A 23,898-nucleotide genomic window follows, 5' to 3' on the forward strand; every position below is an offset into this window, starting at 1 on the left:
GTGCCCTTCCTCCCTTGCCTTGCACAGGCAGTGAGATCATTGCTCTCCCCAAACTCTTACCTGCACAAACCTAGCCCAGGGTTGATGTTTATGCTGCTTGTTAATGAAATTACCACCAGATGCTCTGTCAGATAGAGGTCACTTTGGCTGAACACCATGACAACCTCCTCAAATAGCAACACTGCTAAGCCATGGCTTTGACTTGAAATGGCACAGTAGGCAGTGCTGACACGCTGCAATTGCTGCTCGGTCCAACAACACGGAGCACCTCTGTGCTGACTCGGCAATGCCGTAACTGGATTTGGGATGGGCTGGAAAACGTGGGAGCTTCAAGAGCACACCTACACGAAGCACTAGCTTATCTTGGTGGCCCGTGTCCTGCCGGTTCCTCAGAGCTGGAAGATGGTAGAGAAATGATAGCCTAGGCTGAGTTCAAAGCGGATGGGCCGGGTTCCAGCAGTGCTGGAGCCAACTGCAAACCTCAAACGCTCAGCAATTCCCTGCGCTGATGCTGGGACTGCCTCAGCCTTTCCTAGCAGCAGTCATGTCCTTACCAATGCAACTGCTGCCTTTTGCTCTCCGTTCAGGACAGCAGCGCACGGAAAGCCCAGCGAGGCGGGCACGCGCACGGGCAGTGTTGCACGGCCGCGGTACTTCAGGAGCCAGGACAGCGAAAACGCAGCGGTGCGCGGAGTTTCCCACCGCGTAAACAGAAAGCGGGTTCAGAAAGGCAATCAGTGTCACAGGCCCGGCGCTGAGTACTTTAATCGCACAGAACCGCTTCACGAAGCCGGGCAGAGGACATCGGAAACCGGCCGCCATTCCCGCGGGCACCGCGTGAGGAAAGCGCACGCGGCGGGAACGCACCGCACCGCCCCTCCCAGCAGCCCCCGCGCGCTCGCGCATGCGCGGCTCGGCCTGTACCATCCCCGGTGGCGGCCGCGCTGCGCTCTGTTGCCGCGTTCCCGTTTTTCACCGCCGGTGCCGTTCCGGGACCTCGGGCTGCGGCTCCGCCGCGGAGCGAAGGGCGCGCACCCCGGGCCTGACGCTCTCCCCCGAGGCCGGCGGCGGCCCCGCCGATCTCCCCCCCCCCTCCCGCTTCCCGCAGTGGTCCGGCCCGCGGCCCGGCCTCCGCAGGGGGTGGCGGCCGCCATTTTGTGCGGCGCAGCGCGGGGTGCGGCGGAGGAGTTGAGGACGCGGCGCTCCGTTCCTCGCCCGGTGAGCCGGATCGGACCGGATCGGGATCGGGCGCGGCGCTCCGGGGCTGCGGGTTGGGGTGGGCGGCGGGGCCGTGCCCTGAGCCCTTCCCACGGGCTGCTCCGAGCCCTGGGGGTGGGGGAGGGCTGCGCGGCCGTGCGGTGCGGAGCGGGCGGCTGTTGGCGGTGGATGGGCGCGAGGCGCGGACGGAGGGAGGAAAAAGGAACGGAGGAAGGAAGGAAAAAAGGAAGGAAGCAGGCTCGGTGCCGCGCTGCGCTCGGGCTGGTGTTTACGCGTGTTTCTCTCCCACGCTCCAGTGACATCCAGCGAAGATGTCGGAGTACATCCGGGTCACGGAGGACGAGAATGACGAACCCATCGAGATCCCCTCGGAGGATGACGGCACTGTGCTGCTGTCCACCGTGACGGCGCAGTTCCCCGGGGCGTGCGGGCTGCGCTACCGCAACCCGGTGTCACAGTGCATGCGGGGGGTGCGGCTCGTGGAGGGCATCCTGCACGCCCCCGAGGCCGGCTGGGGAAACCTGGTTTACGTCGTCAACTACCCCAAAGGTGCGTGGCTGTGCCGTTGTGTCCCCGCACGAGGTGGCAGGATGTGATGTCACTCGTGTGTCTGTGCTGCAGGTGGAGCTGAGCCCACTGTGTGCGTAAGGGTTTAAATCTTCAGGTGCAGAAGTGCTTTAATGGCAAAGCTTTGTGTTATGCGTGGGAGCGTTACTGCCTCTTAGAACTTGTGGAGGTTGCTGGGTCTGTGTGTACTCGGGTGCTTCTCTCGAAGCCGTGGTTTTGCTCGCAGTCACCTTTGGAGACAAGTGCTGAGGAAAAGAGCAACTGAAGGCACACTCCCCAGAATGATTCAAAGCTGTCTTCTCATTAAATATTGTTAAAAACCCGTATTGCTCTGATCCTCAGAATACTCTGAGTGTTACTGGATGGTCCCCGAGTAATGCAAAACAAGCTCAGTATGCATTTTTGAGGCGGGACTTGGTGCAGGTGATCCTTTCTTTCCTCACGCTTGCAGTTGACTGTGGGTCAGAAATAGCTGTCATGTGTTCTTCTGCACTTTGTTTGGTTTTATGTTGTGCTGTTCAAAAGTAGTGGAAGCAATTTCCAAACTTACAAGGATGATTTCTAATGTACATCATTATATTCAGATAATAAGAGAAAAATGGATGAAACAGATGCATCATCAGCCGTGAAGGTAAAACGAGCAGTACAGAAGACTTCGGACTTGATAGTCCTAGGCTTACCCTGGAAAACCACAGAACAAGACTTAAAGGAGTACTTCAGTACGTTTGGAGAAGTTCTCATGGTGCAGGTAAAATCCTTTTTTAGTTAAGGGGAGATGTTAAGTACAAATCAAGGTTCTGGTGATGCCAGTAGAAAGAACCAGATCTGAAGCTGTGTGCCTCTGTGGTTTGTTCCATGAGCTTTGGAGCTGCAGACTGGTGTAGTACAGATAGGAGTGGTAATCCATGTGCATCTGCCTAGTGGGTACAATGTATTAAGACCTCTTCAATTTATGTTACTGTTATTAATTGCTGCAGTTGAGTACGTATCTATTTTTCAGACTTGGAAACAGCTTTACTAAATTAATTCAGGAACAGCACGTTCCCTGCTCTTGGTTACCTCTGTGTCACCACCTCAGGAAGCCCGTGCAGCCTCTCCTGTGCTAGGTGCTGCTTGCTTGGGACCTAGCCAGGCCTTGGGGCTGTGTGCTGAGGGAAGCTGGAAGATAAGCATGCTTCTGCTTTCTCATGCAGGATATTTTTATCCTCCCAAGAGTGGAAGATCTCACTGCCACGGAAACACTCTTCACCTTTACTTTATGTTACGTGGCTGTGTCCCGTGTGCAGCTGTGTGTGGTTGCATTGTTCATACAGCACGTCTGGCCATGCCATTACAGTGTTACAGAATAATTATATCCTGATGTTGGTTGTGCTGTGTTAGTAACTAATGCTGGGGCTCGGAGCAGTGACAGTGCATTGTAGGTGTCACAAGCCTGTGCTGTGACACAGGTAACTGTGTACAAGGGGGGTAATCAGAGATGTGAGCGCATCCTTTCTGGTGATAGTAATATAAAAATTTATATAGAAGATGATAGATAAATGGCATGCAGTTAACATCACCAGGACAAGCACAGTGCTGCTGTAGTTTAAAGCCTGCTTTTTTACCCTAGGTTAAGAAGGATATTAAGACTGGTCACTCAAAGGGTTTCGGTTTCGTTCGTTTTACGGATTATGAAACCCAGGTGAAAGTCATGTCCCAGCGACACATGATAGACGGCAGATGGTGTGACTGCAAGCTTCCCAATTCTAAGGTACTTCCCTATTTATGATTACCTTTGACATTCACAACTGCATTTCTTCAGCCATTGCATGAAGCAGGCAGATGAACAGATTAATGAAGCCCTTCGTTGTGGCTTTTGGGTCTGAATAGACAGGAGAGGAGAGATCAGAGAAAGAAACTAGAGCAGGTGGGTGAATGGGAAGTGAAAGAGAAATTGTAGCTGGGGACATAGGTAGAGCTCAATTTCCCAATATAAACTTCGAAAGAATGTGTAACTAACATCCAGCATTACATTGCTTGTTTTGTCTGCTGCGTGAACAGAGAAGGAAGAATGAACAGTGGCAAGATCAGAATGAGTCTTCTGTTGAAGTGGGAACTGAATCTAGAGTTTCTGATCACGTGTACATGCAGTTACACGTACAGCACATGACATGTCCTGCACTGTCCTTATCTATCACTGCCTTTCTTTCCCTGTTCCCATCTGTACCAAGTTGCACATGTGCTCTCTGAACAAAATTTGGAAGTGCGAAGCTTACAAATTCAGCCTTCCTTCCTGGTCTTCAGTCTTCTCAGCAGCAGTCTTTATGTTAAAGTTTTGATTCATTAATTAACACTCATGTCTTCAATCCTCTTCAGCAAAGTCCTGACGAGCCTTTGCGGAGCAGAAAAGTATTTGTTGGGCGCTGCACTGAGGACATGACAGCAGATGAACTCCAGCAGTTCTTTGCTCAGTATGGAGAAGTGGTAGATGTCTTCATTCCTAAACCTTTCCGAGCTTTTGCTTTTGTTACATTTGCAGATGATCAGGTACGTGTTAAACTATTTCAGCCTCATGTTTAGGCAGCCTGTGTTTCAGTAGCTAGGTGACCCTTAAGGGTCCCTTCCAACTCAAACCACACTTTGATTCTGTGATTGTTGTTTCTGGAACACCACGTGGAGTGTGTGTTCCCTCTCCTGCAGATCCCAGTGGTGTTAGCTTGGCTGAGGTTAGGTTGCTCACGTGCTGTTGTTCATAAGTTATGTTGCAATTAGTTCAGTAGCAAATGTGAAGATAGAACACCTCACGTAGGATTAAGGATGCATATGCTTCTGTTGCAGGTTAACTAAATACCTGCTCAGAATCGCACGGGCTTATTTTGTCTAGTACTACTGATGTTGTTTAGAAATGCAATAGCCTACATTTAACAAATCCCTTATTTTTTGTAGGTTGCCCAGTCTCTTTGTGGAGAGGACTTGATCATTAAAGGAATCAGCGTACATATATCCAATGCTGAACCTAAGCACAATAGCAATAGGCAGTTAGAGAGAGGTGGAAGATTTGGTGGTAATCCAGGAGGCTTTGGGAATCAGGGGGGGTTTGGCAACAGCAGAGGCGGTGGGGGAGGACTGGGTAACAACCAGGGCAGCAACATGGGCGGGGGCATGAACTTCGGAGCCTTTAGCATCAACCCTGCCATGATGGCAGCAGCGCAGGCAGCCCTGCAGAGCAGCTGGGGGATGATGGGCATGCTGGCTAGCCAGCAGAACCAGTCAGGGCCGTCAGGAAACAACCAGCCCCAGGGCAACATGCAGCGGGAGCAGAATCAGGGCTTCAGCTCAGGAAATAACTCTTACGGCGGTTCCAACTCGGGAGCAGCAATAGGTTGGGGCTCAGCTTCCAACGCGGGTTCCAGCAGTGGGTTTAACGGAGGCTTTGGTTCAAGCATGGATTCCAAGTCGTCAGGCTGGGGGATGTAGACGCAGTGGGCTCTGATACTGAACTCTTTGGTGGGAAATCAAATTTTTCTAACACGTGGTAAGTATACTGTAAATTACATACAAAATTTTTCCAAATCGGTTTGTTCAATGTGTGGTATACTCAGCAGTATTTTTGACATTTTTCTTTTGTAAAAAAAACCAAACAAACAAAACAAAAAAAAAAAAAAAAAGGAAGAGGAAGAAAGGTAAAAGGAGTTTTATAAAAGTTTTGTTACATAACTTGTTGGAATACTGAGTGTTTGGAAGTGGACTGCTGTTTGCCTGATAGGTAAACTAACACTACAATCAATAGGAAAGGGTTCTCCTGTAGTACTTTACCCCTCGTTTCCTGGCTACCTGAATTCTTTGCATGTTCAAAATGGAAACCATTGGTCAGAAACAGCATTCTCTCCCTCTTGTTTTTAATTTGATCCCACCATAAGAACCTCCAGGTGCCCCGACTGGAGAACGCAGTGTCGTTTTTGTTTTGTTTTTTTGTTGTTGTTTTTGTTTTTAACACTGTCTCTCCTCCATACTAAAGTACGATATGAAGGCTTCATTTAATCTCCGCAGTTCATCTCATTTCAAATGTGTATGGAAGAAGCACTTCATTGAAAGCAGTGCTGTAAATATTCTGCCTTAGGAATACTTCTGTCTACATGCTTTCTCATCCAAGAATACTTCATCACACTGCACATGCTGCGTCTTAGACGGTGGGTGTTCCATTTTTATCCGCTACTCTTTATTTCATGGAGTCGTATCAACGCTGTGAACGCAAGGCTGTGAGATGGAACCAGAAGGCTGTTTGAACTTTTGAAACCTTGTGTGGGATTGATGGTGGTGCCGAGGCATGAGAGGGCTGGTATGTGCGAGAAAAAGGAGAGCGCATGCAGAGACCTGGTGGTGCATTATGGGATTTTATTTTACTTGGCGAGATATCTCTCGATCCTGTGGCTTTGGTGAGAGAGTGTGCAGAGAGCAATGATAGCAAATAAAGTACGAGTGTTTATTGCATCCAAAGGACATCCATACGTGGAAGACTCTAAGTGGGTTTTATACCTAGTTAATCAATTAGCTGAATGTGTTTATGTGAAAAGAATATTTGTATTTTTTTTCCCTTATGTCAACTGCTGTGAATGCTGTATGGTGTGTGTTGTTTTTTTTTCTGTTAATGATCTGTAAGTGTGGCAACGTGAACTGAAGGTGGTGGGGTCTGCGGTGAGAACATTGAGCCTGTGATGTGCTTGGCAGTAGCTCTCGCAGCACATCACTGGCGAGCTCAGTGTGCCTCTGGTGGGTGGAAGCTCTGCTGTGTACGATACCATAAGAATGCTGTTTGCTGCAGTTCCGTGTTTGGATGCTTTTTATAAGATTTGTCACTGTAGGAAATTCTTAAATAAAACTGATTTAAGTAATATGTGTCTTTGTTTTGCAGCCCTGAATGCAAAGAATTCATAGCAGTTAATTAATGTTACCCTTTTGAGATGAACTTCTGTAAAGTTTTTGTTTTTTGCAGCAATTGAGTTCGTTTCAGATAAGCGTGCTCTAAAAGTTGGCAAGCCAAACGGAGCCATCGCGTATCGCCGCCTGGCACCACTTAACCCACTGCATTTTTGCACTGTTCAGTGATACGTAGATATTTAAAATCCAGTTCCCACAAGTTTGGGTGTCCGCACCTAGAATGGTAAGCAGTTCCCTCCACCTTGCATCTGCACCAAGGAAAGTTATATATGTTTTTAGGAGCTGCAGTAGGGGCTCTTATCAGAAGTGTGAGGGAGAGGAAATGAACGGCCCCAGCACCCCCTGTGGGGCTGTGCACCAGTGGGAAGCAGGGCTCTGCAACACTTCCAGCTCAGAGGACTACAAATCATACTTAAAACTAGTTCAGCTGAATCAGGCATTAGTAAATGTACACTGACTTTGACAGAAGTCTTACCTGACAGAAATGCATTTACGAGTGCAGAAGGGCCAAACAGCTTAATGCAGAGCAGGACTGGTCAGTGCAAACTGCTGGGAGATTGTTTCCTCTGCTGGTAGGAACTTGAGGAACTGCTGGAGCTATTTGCACTTGCAGCCTGCTAAAGCTCTGTTTTTACACACTGTATAGCTGTGCAACTTTGGACTGTGGACACAGACTCAGTTTGTAATTGAGCTGAGTTAGATCTCAGTAGCTGAGTCTGTGAATAGAAGACCACCTGAACAGCTGCACTACTGTTAGTGTTCCACTTGAACTGCAGTACCGAATGAGCTGGGTCTCAGTGTGTACCTTAAGGGGTTTGAAGAGGGGCTGCAAACAAACATCCTGTGCTTGTTCGTATCCCAGTGCAAAAAGCTGCTTAAGTCTTTTTTCTGCACCTAAGTCAGAATAACATCCAAACTCTGTACCATTGTGAATTTTGCATTTTAGCACTTGCACTATTACCAGCTACTTCTGCTGAGTAACACTTAAAAATGGTATTCTTGGACCTGCAAAGACTAACTGTGACAGCCCTGCAAGGAACTTTATGGTAAGTTTTTGTCATCAGCATGGCTTTATATATATATATATTATTTAATTGTTGTAAGTCCAGGTTAGGCTTTAAGAGGTGGGTTGGCAGTACTGAGCATCCCCTCATACTTTCAGACTTTCCTGACCCTCAAACAAAATTCTTGAAGGTTTTTGAAGAGTTTTATTAATATTCTCACTGCTTTGCATACTCCAGTGTTTATAAGTGAGTAAATAAAATACTATTGATTACATATTGAAGTGTTCAGTCTTGTTTGTTTTAAGATTTCACATTCAGTATTTCACACTCTATAATAACTGAATTAGGGAAGGAATTTGAGCTAAAAGAAACTGGAGCTTTACAGAATCCTAAGAGGACACAGCATTTGGGCATGCTTGGTAAAAACCAGTTAACACAACACCTAGAACTACTTCCAGTTAGTTCTTAACTGTACTGAAATTTTGTATTTTATACATTGGAATGTGAAAAGCTTGCTCTGTTATAAAGCTATACTCAGAGTTGTTTTTTGCAGCTGACAGCACTAAGGCAGTGAAGGTAAGGGCTGTGCAGCTGTGCCTGCACTTCAGTAAAGCAGTGAGCTGGGGAGCCTGAGAGGTTTCTCTGTATGTGCTCCCCAGTGTATGGGGCTGCTGGTGCTACTGGGACTCATCTACTACCCACACACTATGAGTGGTTTAAGGTACCTTGATGCTGCTCTGCTTGCTTTCTCTGGACGTGTTCACTCAAATGCCAGCTGGTGATGCTGCAGTCCTACAAGAATCCACACAGCTATTAAAAAAAAAACATTTTATTAACAGTTTAATTTTGAAGAGTAATTAAAAGTCTCAAGCTTGTTTAAATTTACAGAATAGTCACATGCTTAACGAACTTTTAACAATTTCTGGGTCAAAACAAAATTGAAAATTGGATGCTCAAGCTTGTGGGTTTTTTGTTTAGTTTTTTTAAGAGAAGAACAGTTAAGTCTAATCACGAATGCTCCGTGTGCTGTGTTGTCTAAGTCTATAAAGTCTAACCAGTAGTGTAATCCAAGGAGCAGGGAAGAGCTGGTACGAGTTAGAAATAAAAGTCTACACTAGGAATTATTTGTAATGGTGCTTTCGATCCAAGGTATGTAGTTGGTCACTCTCGTGTAGACCCCATACTGCCCTGCCACAGCACAGTCTAAAGCCCAGGACACGATCCCAACAACAAACCATTTTCTGGTCTGAGCATCCAAGACCACGAGTGGCCCTCCGCTGTCCCCGTGGCACGCATCCCTGCCGCCCTCCTCAGCTCCAGCACACAGCATGTTTTCTGTTACCACAAGGGGGTTGCCATTGTGTGATTTACTTGCATATGCATCTGTACACTCTTTCTGGTTGATAACCATCAGTTCAGTGTACAGCAGTACCACAGAAGAGCTCCTGGACTCAGTTCTTCCCCAACCCGATACCGTTACTGTGTCGCTGGCCTTCATCTGAAATCCTTTTCCGGGCAAACAAATGGGTGCAATAGTGGTACTCAGTGGGACTTTGTGTTCCAGTTTAATCAATGCGATATCATTGTCAAAATTGACAAGATCGTTTTTGTAACCTTCGTGAATAAAAATTTTTTCTGCCTGGATTTCCTCATAGTGAGCTGAGTATTTGTTCAAAATCCCCAGTTTAATCCTCAAAGTTGAGGGATTTCTTTGCTCAGCTACAACGTGAGCAGCTGTTAAAACCCAGCGGTCGTACAGAAGAGAACCACCTCCTAATTCTCCACGCTCTGTAATTAACATCACTTGCCATGGAAATTGTCCAGGGCTGGCTCTCCTTCCCCCATAAATACGTTCTACAGCTCTGCTTCTCTGCATCCCACAGACTGTAAAACAACAAACAGCAATAACAATGTTTTAAGGTCTGGACACTGAATTATTGCTCTGGTATGGGTAAAATTAAGTTAATGATTCTAAATGTAATTCTGAGATACTCCGGATGGTAGAACTGCTTCCAAATGAATATTTGATTTAACATACAATTTTCATTAGTCGGTACAACATACAGCCTTTGGAAAAGTTCTGTAATCAAGAGATACTGTTCTGCTGAAGAATTTGGGCACAGAGAACTAAATGCATTTGTGCTGAACGTAAATTAAGGTAATTGGAATATATGGACATTCTAATCTAAAAGATAAGAACAACAATTAGGCTTTTAGATCGTAAAATGTTTCTCCCAAAAGTCACTCTTTGATCTTGAGTAATTTTACAGTGCAATTTAGCAGTTTGAGCATTACAGAAAAAAAAAAAAGTGGCTTTTCTCTGAGATACTGGTGGAGAGTGATTCAATCTTCCTGTCAGAAGCGATTCCAAGCAATTTAAAGGCAATGAGAGTTTAGTTAGTCACAAAACTGCATCCGCCAGCAGGGAGCTGGAGTAAACTGAAGGTTCAGCGTTTCACTCCCTTCAAGGAGCCTGAACTACTGGGTTGGTGGCACTATCTCCAATGCTAGCAGCAATACAGAGCCTCAGCTAAGACCAAGACTTGTAAAAAATAGTCACAAATTAAAAAATAGTCAAGAATTTAAAAGATAAATATAAGTTTGATAGGGATAACCTCGAGCAGTGCCAGCCACGCTGTGGTCATTGTAACATTTTTTGGTTTCCAACTTCATCCCTGCTCAAAAGCCATTCTAGCACTTGCCATTTGGGAAATACAGATAACCTGAAGGTGGCAATGTGATTTTTAAAATGTGTATTCTAAAATGAAGAGGTTTTGTCTGATCGACTAAAAAGTACTAAAAGAAAATGTAAGAATTTAGTGCTGTTACATCATTCACGTGAACAAGAGAACAGTTTAGCTGAGTCACTCTGTTACAGCCAAGCACTGTATGTCACCACAGCCTGGAGTTTGGGAATGAGCAGTGCCCAACAGAGCCAAACCTCCTCACTGCATCTCCACCTTGCTGTCTGCACCAACAGCAGTAAGCACTAGCTGGCAGTTTGTTAATGATCCCTCCACAGCCACTAATTGCAATGAGTTGAGCAATCCATGTGTTACCTGGTTCGCACACGGGCAGTGTTATTTCTCCCTTGGTGTTCTTCCAGAATCCATCATCACTGCATATGTATTTACCTGCATGGCACAGGGATGATAAAAATGGGAACGAGTGAACAGAAGAGATGCACACAGTTCTCATGAGTCTGACACCTGCAGAGCATCGTCACAGGGCAGGGCTCCTTCAAGTTAAGGTGAGTGTATCACCTCCCCTCTGGCTGTCTGCAGGATCAAATGCTACTGCAGCCTCTGCTACCACACAGGCATGTAAAGCTGCTAACTGCAGAATGGGTTAAGCTTGTGGCTGATGATGAATTTAGTCCACCTGGAACGTTTCAATATGCTTAGACAGAAGTCCTTAAAAACACAGACAGTATTTCCCAAAGATGACAGCCTTTTTACCATGCTTTGGGAAGAGCTGTTCCTTGACCCCTCTGCAGTGTTCATGACCTACCACTGTTGTCAGCCCTCATGGTGTAGGAGGGGGCTTCACACTGGTACTGAACTGCAGCACCGTAGGTCGTATTTTCAGGTCCCGTGAGGTACGTAATGGCAGCGCTGTCTATGTCCTCGGGCTGGCCACAGTCAACAACTAAAGCAGTACAAAACATGTATGGAAATATTACGTATCAAAAGTGTCAACCCAACTACACTTTTTTTTAATAAATAACCACCACTGCCTTTTAGAGATTATTTAAAGAACGGCAGCAATTGACAAATCTTCCAACTTGCAAATACTGAATGCACTCTGACAAGAGAGGGAGCAGTGAGCAAACATAAGAAACTGTCTCTCATTGCCATGCCTATCATTATCTTTACAAAACCTGTCCTGTATAAGCAAATACTGACACAGAAATTTTGCAGCTGACAAACAGTGCAGACTTACTGATGCACTTTGCCGTGGGTTTGCTCCAAGAAGCATTCTTTTGACATTCAGCTACAAAAGACATCACAACATTTTCATTCTCCAAGAAGCATGGATAGAAATAAAAGGTCATATTAATTTCATGTCAGATTAAGAGGGTTAATTACAGAAAAGCAGCACCAGTTACTCATTTATTTGCTCATTCAGAAAGGAAAAAACCCAGTAATTTTTATTTCCTTAAAATCTCTTCACTAGAAATACTGCTTCTGAATGGAAAAAGAAAATAATCCCTATACTGCCACATTCAATCTCTTTGACGTGTGGTAGGGAATGACTGATGAGGGATGGCTTACCCTATCTGGAAACGTGAGACTGATTTGCGTTTCCTGTAGGCAGCAGTCCCATTCACAGCTGCCTGGTCTCCAGGAGTGACAACACGCAGTGCCAGCGCAGTCACTGCACTCACCTCATGAAATCTTTTATAAAACTATTTATTCTTCCAGTACAATTCCAAGCAGATCTCCAAGCAGCAGTGTTCAAAGAGCATGGGCCTGTACACAGGCACACAAAGAAACAATTCCTTGAGAAGGGTATCAAGAAAAGGACGACTGCTAACAAATGGAGTGCACTGAATCTATCTCAGAATTGTTGTATGTGAGAAACAGAAAATGAGAAAAGGCACCCAACGTGTTAAACCCCTGAGAAATGGATCCCAGTAGGGCTGACAGCACCATGGTTCACCTACTTCAAGTAGCACATATCCGATGTCACAAGAGAGCGCGTAGCGGTCGCCCATGGAGTACTGAGCTTGCACTGGTGCGATGCGGCCATGGGGTGGTGCTTCAGGACTGGGGCACGGCAAACCTGCAACGGGTGAGACATGAAATTCCCCTTAAAGTGACTGCTACTTACTGCTGAAGGCTATTAAGGAAAAAGAAAAAGAAAAAAAACCAATAACAACGTATATATATATAACCGAATAAATAAACCCACCTTTCTGCCCTTTCTCTACACGATTTCACTCGTACAGATCAACAGCTACTGAGAATAGGAGACTGACACAGTGCCATCAGAGCTGCCATCAGCACACTGCCATCAGCAGGCAGCACAGAGCCAGGCCATGCTGGCAGGACTCACCCAGCGCTTCTGCTGCCTGAACACACACCCCCACCTCCTGTCAGGTGGGAAACGCACTCCCTAAAATAACATCTGATACCAAAACCAGAACTGTAAAGCTAGCACAAATTCTGGAATTCTCTTAAAGCTCAGAAGTAAACGACTGGAAGCTACATTCAACAGGTAGAGATCCAAAGGTGAAACTACTGTTTCAAAGCACAGCCATCTGAATGCTATTCAGAAGTAAACTGAACAGTCTGGATTTGAGAATGGAACAGAGGTCTACCCACCTGCTGCTGTGTATTTCACCTTCCAGCCAGTGTGTGCTCCTGACGTGTCAGTTAGGAAAGTAATATTTATGACATTAGTCTGAGTCTCAATTTTTGCAGGCAAAGTCATCCCACAGAATGGGCCAAATTGCTTTTCAGCTGTTTCAATCTGAAAAGAAGGCAGAAAAAGAATACCAAAACAAAACAAAAAACCCCACCCCTACATTCACACTTTCTCCCATGAGGCTTATAAAAGAACAAACTAATTTTAATCCAATGACTTCTTGAACTCAAATGGACCTTCCCTGCAAAGCATACAAAGGAGAGACAGGGAGTTAGAATGGAAAAGATTTATCTGAGTCCCTTGACATCGCAGGGATATGGGCAGAGGTTGTGATGATCCGAAATCCTTCAGGTCATCACACATGCGTTTGCATTTGTGCTTTGGGTGAATTTCCCAAAGGAGAAAGGTGCTGAAAGGACAGAACAAAACTGAAGGGGTGGGAAGAAGAAATGAGCGGGGAGAGACACGGAGACAAAACAAACATGGCAAGACACAGGAGGAGGAAGATGCAGAAAAAGAGCCAGGTGTATCCCAAGGGCTGTGAGGGAGCCACCTTACCCTGAGTACATCATAGGGGCACAGCACCTCTGGGTGAGTCTCAACATTAAAGGTCTCCACAAATTCCAGTGTGATCAGGAAGCCATCTTCTACCTGGACACTGTAGCTGCAGGTGCTGAGTGGGGGATAAGGTGCTGGATAGTCAGGGCTGGCAATTTCTCCAGTTCTTTGAGTAAAAAGCTGGTTCTGACACTGGGCTAGAAAAAGTAATGGAAAATGATCATGTTTGTGTTAATTCACTCCAGCCACGCTGGGTAACTGCTGTGCATTTCTTCTACACTTGCCACTTGCAGAAAGTTTCAGAGCCACAATTTAAGGTGGCTCCAAATGTGACATTGGTCACAGCTCACAGAGCTGTGTTGGGGTACGGCTGCAGCACAAGCACCATCCAGCACTCCCACCTCAGCAGCAGCGTGGGGAAGCACACCAACAAAAGCACTGCTTGGTACAGGGCTGGTGCTCAGGAATGAGTGTGATAGCTGGAAGCTCAGAAACATTCTGAGGTGTTAAAGTTGCAGCTTGTCTCCTGCATCACAGCGTGCAGAGCGCTAGGACAGCTATCAGCACCTCAGCTCCAGAGGCCTCTGAATGAAGCTTCTTTTTAATGCCTTTGCTGCCAGACGTTTAGAATGTAATTGTATTCTCTGAGCAAAACCAGCTGTGCCTCTTGCAGACACAACTGGAGCCACAAATGCTCCCTGCCGAAGCAAGGAGGAACAGCCACAAGTGCCTGGAGGAACTCTGCTTGTTGACAGCATCTGAACACTGTGAAGTGGTGCTTTGATCAGCTGGGAACAAAGCCTTTATGATGTGCTGCAAGAGCTGTATGAGCAATACTTTCACTGATGAGGAATGCTGCACTGGCTGATAATACCAGAATATTTTGCAACACTGTGATGCTGAATTAATTCTAAGAGGAAAACTGATTGAATTGTATCCTCAGATACACTATGCAAGCCTCCCTAAAAAACAATTATAATTAAAAAAACCCCACAAACATAATCCAGTCACTAACTACAAATCATCACCTAAAGTAAACCATATTATAGGTTGTAATTTTAATGGAAAAGGACTATGTTTTGAACGAGAAAATGAGCATTAGTGTTCTTTAACTGCCAGTGGATGTCATGAGCCAGGATTCTAAGCTTTTTTACTTTGGACATTGAAACTGCTTCCTCCTGCACCTGAGCAACAGCACTCCTTACTGCTGCTGGAAGCATCTGAATGTAGGTGGGTATTTGGAAAGTGGGAACACGTAAAAGGGTTCTCTTTTTGTTTTAGATCTGTGTGACTCTTAGCACAACTACATAATCATATGGGTACCCTGTGTGTTTGTTTCAGCACAAGCTATAATTTCCTGCAAGATAATCAATCGTTACCAGCCTGAGTCACCTTTGTAGGTAATAGGAAAGAACTCTGATGCAGAACTAGCAGCTTTCAGATTTTACTTTCTCAGTGATTTCAGTATGGCATTAGGGGCATAAAGAACAATATTTCTTTGTCCATCATCTCTGTTATGTGCAGTTATGTGCAGCTGCTTTTATCTGACATAAACCTATCCATCACCACAGTGACTGATCGTTTGTGAGTGCTCTGCTTTGAATTCACTGTCTTATGTTTTCAAACCAAACCTATCAAGGCACAGAGTAAACTAATCAATACAAACATGGGCTTACCCTGCATAAACTGAGCACTCTCATTATTAAATCCTGTCTGAAATGCCCCTCAAGGTCCAAAGAAACACAGGAAGCTTGACTAATGCACACAGAGGTTCTGGCTGCCTCTGAACCCAGCCTAACAGCACGCTGCCCTGCACCAGCAGGTATCAGCTGAGCTACAATGGGAATTAAATCCTTTCCTTCATGCTGTACTCACAGAGAATTACCAGCGAGCTTCGTTGTGTTTTTTTTTCCTTAATTGTTATTACCTTATTCTTGCATGCACATTTCTGTAATTCACTGTTTCTGCCTCAAACTACAGAAGCATTTGATGGATATGTAAGAACAAAGCATGTTTTCCAGCACACTGCTGAGCAGCTGCAGGTGTTGCTTACAGGACTGCCACTGACTCACAGTGCCTCTTCCCAGGCTGAAGGTCTTGCTGTAATGCTTCCTTCCAGCTGCTGCAAGGCCAGGCTAAGCAGCACCCCCAAAACCTACCTGATATGTCGCTTCAGCAGTTGACAGCTCACAGAAATCTCAGTGGAAAAAAATCCACTCCTCTTAAAAAGTGACATTTCCTCACGTTGATAGGATCTGTCCCTGTTATACAGCCTCAAGAGGAGGAGTCTAGAGGCAATTACAGAAGAGAAAGGAATAAAATAATCAAGTCCTTCAGTGTGGAAAAAGACTCAGTGTGAAATCTTGTCCTAAAAACACATACCACAATATAATGAGTACTATCATTACACCCCTAATGCCCTAAGGAAATCATTAGTAAGGTAAAACCTGAAATCTAATGCTAATCCTCCATCAGAATCCTTCCCTATTAGCTACAAAGCCATTTTTCCTTGTGCATGCATGGGATCTACTGTTCAAAGAAGGGCCACATAGGTTGGTAAAGTTAGATTCCCCTTCATGAAGCTCAGGCTAAAAGGCAGCATCACCTGGCTTCCATTTGCAAGAATGACCAATAATTTTCCTTCCCTAAAGTACATTTAAAGGAATATTATTGGGCAAAAGCTCCTCATAAAAACACAAGAAAAGGACATTGTTTGGTAACACATACACATATATACATGTCTGTAGAGATAGAAAAACACTATGTATAACTATTCAGAACAGGTTCCAAAGGTGGTTTACCTTCTCTAGTAATAAAAGAAGCAAGGGACATACAATGAAATTAAGGGCAAAAAATAATAATAAAATTCTGGTAATTCTTCGTGCTCTACTGTATCTTTCTTCTTCAAACTGAAATTCCTAATTTTGATGGGAGATGTTCACCATATGGTTTGGAAAACATGTAGTCATCACCAATAAGCTCTCCTGAGTTTGTGAATGGCCAGAACTAGCTGACCCAACAGAAGCTACTCTGTGCTAGTCAAAGAAAACATGCAGCTTGAAGATAAGAAGACCTAGACTGGACCTCACTTTTCTCATTACCTCCTCAATGTGACTGCTGGGAGCTTTGTCAGGGCAGGATCTTTTTATCCATCAATCTGCAAGGAAGAAAGTCATAAACTAGCCAGCACAAAAAGGATCAAATAATTTCTGAACATCTCCCAGCAGAAATACTGTCCCTTGACTTCTCAACTCTACGCCTCAGTCTCTATGCCTAGAGAGTGCTCAATTATGCTCAGGCCATATTTTATTAGAACTGCAGTGAGCTGTTTGCCAGAGGCTTCACTCTGAAAAATGACCCCCTCAAAATTTGCAAGTCCATTGTCACTGGCTTACTAGGTATCTCAAGAAATGTGGGTCATAAATTGTATCACTGAACCATGACAAAAACTCAAGCTGCTTTGATCACAAATTCACTGTGCTCATAAAGCAGCTTCCGAACAAAATTAAGCACAGAGAACTAAGTCTTGCTGATCACGTGCACAACTCTCAGCCCAAATCAGCCTCCTGCAGCACCTATCTTCCAGCTGCTCACCTCTGCTGTGTTTACCTCTTACTTGAGATTGTCATCATGTTCCCTCCACAGAGTTGGGGGAACTGTAATGTGACAAAGAACCAAGCATGACACTCCTCCAATGTGCTGCAGGAAAACGGCCCCTGCCCGAAAACTAAAGGGAATGAGACAGCAGCTACCAGTGCCACAATGCCTTTGTGCTGCATCTGTTTTGGAGAGGGAGCTGTTGACTTCACAAGTTCTCTCCTAAGTTGCCTTGGTGACATTCACATCATTTTACCACATTCCTGTAACTCCGAGGTTTTGTTCACCAGATAAATTTCAGCAATAAGATTGCATTCACAATGGGAGATATGGCCAGAGGCTCTTACCAGCCTCCATTATCTTCGTCCCTCTTTCACTAGTGACACACAGAAAATGCAAGAAAATGAATGCCCACAGGATGCCATGCGCTTTCAATGAGCAATGGCCTCTTTATTGGCTGGAGGAAGGAGATCTGAAAGGCAAGGAAACAAGAAAAGCCTGCAGCCCCCTTGGTCAGACTGCAACAGGAAGGCCACAGGGCAGGGCAAACCAGCTTTTCCCAGCACATCTGTATCCATCTCTGCCTAAGCGAGGAGAAGCTTAATTATTTCACGCTGGAAAATAAAGGAAAAAAAATATCCTGTAAATATCAGAGCACTCAGGGAGGGACCAAATCAAAGGGGCAGCTTTTGCCCTCATCTTACAAAGACAATCCACGGAGACCTTTGCTTTGTAGCCCAGCCCAGCACCTGCATCTGGAGGTCTCAGAAATGTGAACAAGTTCCAGCACACCAGCTGTGCCACAGTAATTCCCACCAGGTATGGCTCCACTTCTCAGCAGCATGGTAGCCCAGCTCTTCCATATCACCCATACACTTCTGTTACAAGCCACCACTTTAAGGAACAATGAATTAGGTCTGTTTAATGCACTGAAGACATGAAGAGTCTGAATTTTGCATCAGAACCAGACAGTCATGGCTGGAGAGGGGTTGTAATGGGGTAAAGGTGGGAAGCTAAACATCAGTTAAGCACTGTAAGTTACATCCAGGTCTGACTTTCAGCACTGGGAAGCACAAACTATCTGCATTCCCTATTATGACAATTTCTGTGAGAACTGTGTGCTGGTTCTTGTCAGACAGGACTCAGCTCCAAGTGGGCAAAGTTGCACTCACAGAGGATTAATCTGATAGCATGTGTAGGCACACATTTCACTGCAGACAAAGTGAATCCTGAGGAGCTGATCACCGCACTGATTCAGACAGACTTTCCTGCCCACCAAATAATAAGCCTTCTCCAGCTGTGCACTGGGGACCAGGCAGGAGTCAGCTGGGTAAACCTCATGCTGCATAACCTTTCAAACAAGAGACTTGTACCTGGCCTTGTCTTTCATATAATGAGAGGATGATTGTTATCTGGTGTCAGTGATAGGCAGACTGCTGCTCCTCAGCCTGGGTCCCCCCAGAGACAGTAAGCAAAACCTTTCTCCATTAGACTTGGTGATCTGATTGTTAGTTTTTCTAACACATCCACTAACTCAGGTCCAGAACACTCAGTCCCTCAGTACCCAGATAGCATTATACACTCAGTGCTGCAAGGCTGGCTGCACTGGCAGCCATAAAGTTTGGAAGTGTCTGTAGTGGGCAGCAGACAATGAGCTCCTTCCTCCTCTGTTCAGCCTGTCAATAGCTGAAAACAGGTGCATGCTGACTAAAGAGGAGCCAAAAAAAATGCTACCTTCACACTCTAAATGCCACTGGTTTCTCTTCCGGACCTGCAAACTGCCAGTGCACCATTTTACTACAACACAATATTGATGGCCCTAATGGCTGCCATTAGCCCACAGCAAACCACGGTCTCTGCTCACAGCCCTAAGCCCCTACAGCTCCTTCCAGCTGCACCAGGCCCAGAGGAAACATTAAAAGCAACAAGAGAAAAAGGCTGCTTTGATTTTGATGCTAGTGTTGTGACTAGGTTTAGGTGGATGTTGTAGATAGAAGAGTATCTCTCGACCTGCAAGAACTCACCTGTGCACGTCCTCTTGTTTTCATGCAGTACGTAGCCAACCCGACAGCTGCAATAGTAGCCCCCCACATAGTTGTGACAGTGATGATTGCAGAGGGGTTCACCATCAAACAGCTGTTTGCACTCATCGATATCTAATGGGTGAAGCACAGAATAAGGCAATCAGCACCCTTTAACAATGCTTTGTTTCAGTCTGAGCAACACCTCCATACAACCAGACAGCCTTATCTTGCCTAACACGGGAGCCACAGTGTGTGTGAGCACATGGAAGCTCCAAACCCAGCACAGCTGTTTCTCTTCCATCTACAAGAGGGGCTGGTCTCTCACCTTCAGCAGCATAGAAGGCCTCAAAGCCTGTGAATGCCTTCTCATTGGAGTAGTCAGATCGAAATACAACCATGAGGGTGTTGTCAATAGAGATGTACGTCTTGTTGCCTGGAGCCTCCTCAGTGTCAGTACTATCCTGTCCACAAAGAGTGGCCAAAGTCTTCCCACTGGAGCTCAGCTGCAAAACAAACTTAGCAGATGATCACAGAGTTTTGCTGCCACGGATTGAAGAGCATGTGTTTAATGGTTATGTGAAAGAAGGTTCAGGACATTTCTAAACTTGGATATTCTCAAAGGTGCTTCTGGAAATTCATCCAGATACAGTGACACACAGGGACTTTCCCTATTCTCTGTGAACTAAGCCTATACTTTTCTTTTCAGAGGCCTCCCACAAAGCTGTGAAGCCAGCCTGGGCTACCAGCACCACACACTGCTTGTTGTATGAAAGTTCTTGTTAACTTCATACTTTCAGTGACAGCGAAATCTTTGTGTACAAGGGCCTTAAGTGAGGAGAAAACTGGAGATAACTGTGGTAAAAAGGTTTCATACACTGAGAGATTCAAACATATAACAAAAGGCCTCTTTAAATTAGTGACTCATGTGCTCTATGATTCACTTATTACAGTCTGAGCTCTTCATTTATCTTGTGTTTGTAATAAAAATGTTCTGATACACAGGGCTGTGTGGTCCATGCTAATGATAAAACTGTGTGTACTACAGAAATGGGTATTCTGTCCTGCCCAAAGGAAACCACATCAAGAACACGGGAACAACTTGCTGTATTAAACTATGCAAATGAGATCTTCCTGAATGGTTTCAAGTCTGCTTGATTTGGTTCCATCAGAGGTACAGCACTGTCAATACATCAGTTTTGCAAGCTTTCAGTGTATACAGCTTCCTCCCTCACATGACCTGGTCTATCCAAACAACAAAATGAGGCAGTGGTAGGATGGGCTGAAATGAGCAACAGGGTCACCTAGGATAGAGCATGAGGAGTACAAACCTTGTGGGGATACTGCCCTTCATGCAAGCACTTCCCAAAGCCAGGATCTCTTTTTCCTGACGTTGTTTCTCACAGTAGCTACCAAAAGCAGACAGCAAGTGTTGCAAACGCCCATTCAGACAAGCTGACAGTGTCTTGTTAAGACTACTGCTTACGCTTTAGCAGCGTCCCATTATTCCCATGTAAAGCACTACATGTTAATTTAAAGCATACACTGCAACTTGAGAAAAATGAAGCTTAAACGTTGTTCTGGGTAACATCACAAACTCTTTTGCTTCACAAGAGGGGAGTTTCAGAAACTTCTGAGCACAAAACCCTCAAGTTTTAAATGTTTGAACTTGACACTCATGGTCTCCCAGGCCTCCATAAACACATTTATAAATCAACTGAGCCTGAACTTCACTAGCACACTAGAAGCAACTGCTTACAGGAGTTCTGTTGGTCCTGCACACGGCCAGGATCACACATACACAGTTTTTAATGAATGCAGCAGGCCACACATCCACCCACCCTACACATACCTTCACGTAATCATATTCACACTGGTAGGACAGCTCCAGGTTGAAGTGGGTGAAGTAGATGCGGACGGCATATCCCTTGGGGACGGTAACATTCCATCTCCTCTCCTTGTGATTTGGGTAGGTATTGGGGAAATCAGGAGATGTGATCCTCCCATACATTTTCTGCAGCACAATGCTGCTGCTTGCTCCACTGCAAAGCACAGCTAGCAAGAGAAGCAGCCTGTCGCAAAGGAAGAGATGAACAGACACTGAGTGTCAACCCCAACCACCACACATCCAAGGTGCTGATCTCAATACCAGATCACAGACATCCCACTACTAGCTGAAATCCTTATGCCTGGACACCCTTCTCACTTGGCAATGGAAGAAATTGGGAGGTACCAGTGGAGTCACGGTGCAGCAACAGCTATACAAGATGAGACCAATGCTCATGTCTTCTCAGGCCTATCCAGAGCCAGGTGGCCAGAGGAGCAGGGCAGGTCGCTGTGATGGCACTCACCTCATCCTGCTGCTCTCCTGCCTGAGCCTGCTCTGCTCAGAGCCCTGGGGCAGGAACCTCCTCTGATGTTTTTGCATTTTGGGGTGGATGTATTTATTGTGTGCTCTGCTGTGTTTGTCTGGATGTTGAACTCTGATGTTTATCTTCCTTCCACCCGCCTCCGGCCTGCTGAGTTCTGGGAACAACAATTACTGAAAACTAGGCTTATGTTCAGCATATGAGGCCCCACGCAAAGATGGGCAGATGCAGTTCTGCTCCATGCCTTGTTTATGTGTGTGGGTGACTTTTTATCCTATCCATCCTAGAAAGGTAAAGAGGTACACCTCATAAATACAGTCTTTTGAACCTCACTTGGTTACAGAAAATGTATTCTGTGCTCCCATCTGCTATGTAACCTAGTACAATTTCTACTAAATCTGACAGAAGAGAAACAGTTTCAGGGAAGTTAATGTAATGAAAACAGGTGGATGGAGAAAAATAATTTCCTGTAACCAAGGAGTCTTAGAGGAGAAGACTGCAAAAATAACTCAAATTTCTTTCAGGTATTTGAAAGTCCACAGAGAAATTTCACACTGCTACAACATCCAAATAAACCCTAACAGACCCCAGGGAGTTCAACTGGTAGGGCCAGCAGTATAGGACACAAAGCTTTATTAATTCCACTGCTCACAGACACATTCCACCAAAAATCAGCACTCAGGATTCCTATAGAACTTCTATGCCAATGGAAATGGGGGCAAGCAGAAACAAGGGTGAAAAACCAGCACTGCCATCAGTGAGGAATGTGGACCCTACTTCTCCCCAGCAAAAATGGACAGAGTGCAGGAAAGCTAATTTGCAGCAGGGAACAGACACCCACGCTATGCATGCAGGCAATTTATACTGAGATATCGTGTAATTAAATGGACACCTTTTCATATCCATTTTCAAACAGCCAAAAAGCATTACCCCAGGCAGTGAATTTGGAGCTGGCAGGAAAGCAAGAGTTATTACACGAGCAAAACTAAAGCCAAGAAACCATCTAGCAGACTGCAATCAGAAAATGCCATTTAATAAGAGTGAAGGAGCAACCAGTAGCAGTAATCAACTGAGTAACAGCAGTTGCCACAAGCATGGTTAATGGACAAAAACTCAGAGGGGATTAGCTTTTCCCAAGATCCACTAGTTCACACTTTCTGCAAAAGAGGAAAAAGAAAGAAGGTTTTGCAAAAATCAGAACATTCCTAACTGAGCTGGTACCTGAATCCGACAAATACTACCAGGAGGGTTTCCTATCAGGCTTCCTGCTCAGTTTAGTAACAGATGCATGGAAAGTAAATTCTAATCTTAGGTAGGAAATGTTTTCCACAGTCCCAGAATTTGATAGGGCCTCTGAAGACAGAGGCTACCTAGCACTGAAGCAAGAAATTTGACTGAAGAACTGTGAATGTCTGATATATATTGGCTTTCCTCCGGTGTGGTCTTTGGAGAGAAAAGGCTGCTGTGATTTTAGTCCTCAGCACCTGACACAAACAACAAAAACACTGTTTCTGTGCATCCTGTTTCTTTGCCTGGAACTCCTCCAGCTCCAAAAGGCCGCCTCAGCTAGCCAGGTACAGCAGGATCCCGAGCACTGGGATGGCCAACCTCATGCCCAGCAGGTGCTCCTCCTGCCAACCATTTCCTTTTTGTCTGAACAGGCCTAAGCCAGCCTGAAGGCTGCGTGGATTTCATCCATGTCATTGCAGTTTCCAGATGTCTGTGACTTGCAAAGTTACTGACCCACTTTAGGACACCTGGGTGTTATCCAAATTGACAGATGCCTCTGCCCGGCTGTTTTCCTGCGCTGTCTCCTCCGTGCTTAAAGACTGAGGCAGTGCAAATGCAAGTAGTCATTTCCAGGAGAAGCACCAGCATGCGTGAGAGCTGAGGTTCAGAAAAAGTCTTTTCCTTGAAGAACAATTCTTCTGTGGATTGGAGGAATGCAGAATGAGAAACAACAATGACATGACCCCATGTGTGCCCATACTCTCCTTCAGCCCCTGTACCACCTCTCAGAATATGCTTTTACTACTGTTACCTCTGAGGTCTATAAATGAGCGGTTTCAAATCCCTCCTGTGGCAACAGCAAGCACAGACAGCTGAGCCAGACACATGAATAAATCAGCAAGAGAAGAGCTGTTCAGCCAACACAGTGTCCTTCAGGCTGACTCCTCTTTGGTTCATAGATCCAATCTCCCTTTTCCCTGCAAAACCCAAAAGCAGCAGGAATCAGCTGAACAGAGGGAAAAGCTGGAAAGCAGAGGGGTCTCCATC

The 23,898-nt window shown here is 45.4% G+C and overlaps 2 protein-coding genes across 3 annotated transcripts; one reads left to right on the plus strand and one right to left on the minus strand.

Moving 5' to 3' along the window:
• The first annotated feature begins 1,178 nt into the window (after positions 1 to 1,178).
• On the plus strand, positions 1,179 to 6,656 carry TARDBP (TAR DNA binding protein). The gene is made up of 6 exons (XM_065738045.1): positions 1,179 to 1,218; positions 1,515 to 1,767; positions 2,370 to 2,533; positions 3,395 to 3,535; positions 4,141 to 4,311; positions 4,711 to 6,656. Exons 2-6 carry the CDS (start codon positions 1,530 to 1,532, stop codon positions 5,239 to 5,241), a joined length of 1,245 nt encoding a protein of 414 aa, XP_065594117.1. The 5' UTR covers positions 1,179 to 1,218; positions 1,515 to 1,529; the 3' UTR covers positions 5,242 to 6,656.
• Positions 6,657 to 8,428: 1,772 nt separating this feature from the next.
• On the minus strand, positions 8,429 to 21,664 carry MASP2 (MBL associated serine protease 2). Of its 2 annotated transcripts, XM_065738046.1 has the most exons (11): positions 21,604 to 21,664; positions 21,105 to 21,324; positions 19,581 to 19,758; positions 19,256 to 19,387; positions 13,635 to 13,831; positions 13,034 to 13,181; positions 12,373 to 12,491; positions 11,649 to 11,727; positions 11,217 to 11,354; positions 10,766 to 10,840; positions 8,429 to 9,590 (listed from the first exon to the last, which is right to left on the minus strand). In XM_065738046.1, exons 1-11 carry the CDS (start codon positions 21,606 to 21,608, stop codon positions 8,821 to 8,823), a joined length of 2,061 nt encoding a protein of 686 aa, XP_065594118.1. In that variant the 5' UTR covers positions 21,609 to 21,664; the 3' UTR covers positions 8,429 to 8,820. The 2 variants fall into 2 exon arrangements, with proteins under 2 accessions (XP_065594118.1, XP_065594119.1); XM_065738047.1 differs by lacking the exons at positions 8,429 to 9,590; positions 10,766 to 10,840; positions 11,217 to 11,354; ... (2 more) ...; positions 13,034 to 13,181; positions 13,635 to 13,831 and adding an exon at positions 17,682 to 17,845.
• Positions 21,665 to 23,898: the final 2,234 nt, after the last annotated feature.

The sequence above is a fragment of the Cyrtonyx montezumae genome, unplaced genomic scaffold, assembly GCF_038088225.1.
Source record: "Cyrtonyx montezumae isolate F1298 unplaced genomic scaffold, pur_monq_1.0 scaffold_21, whole genome shotgun sequence".
In the NCBI taxonomy this organism is placed as follows: Eukaryota; Metazoa; Chordata; class Aves; order Galliformes; family Odontophoridae; genus Cyrtonyx; species Cyrtonyx montezumae.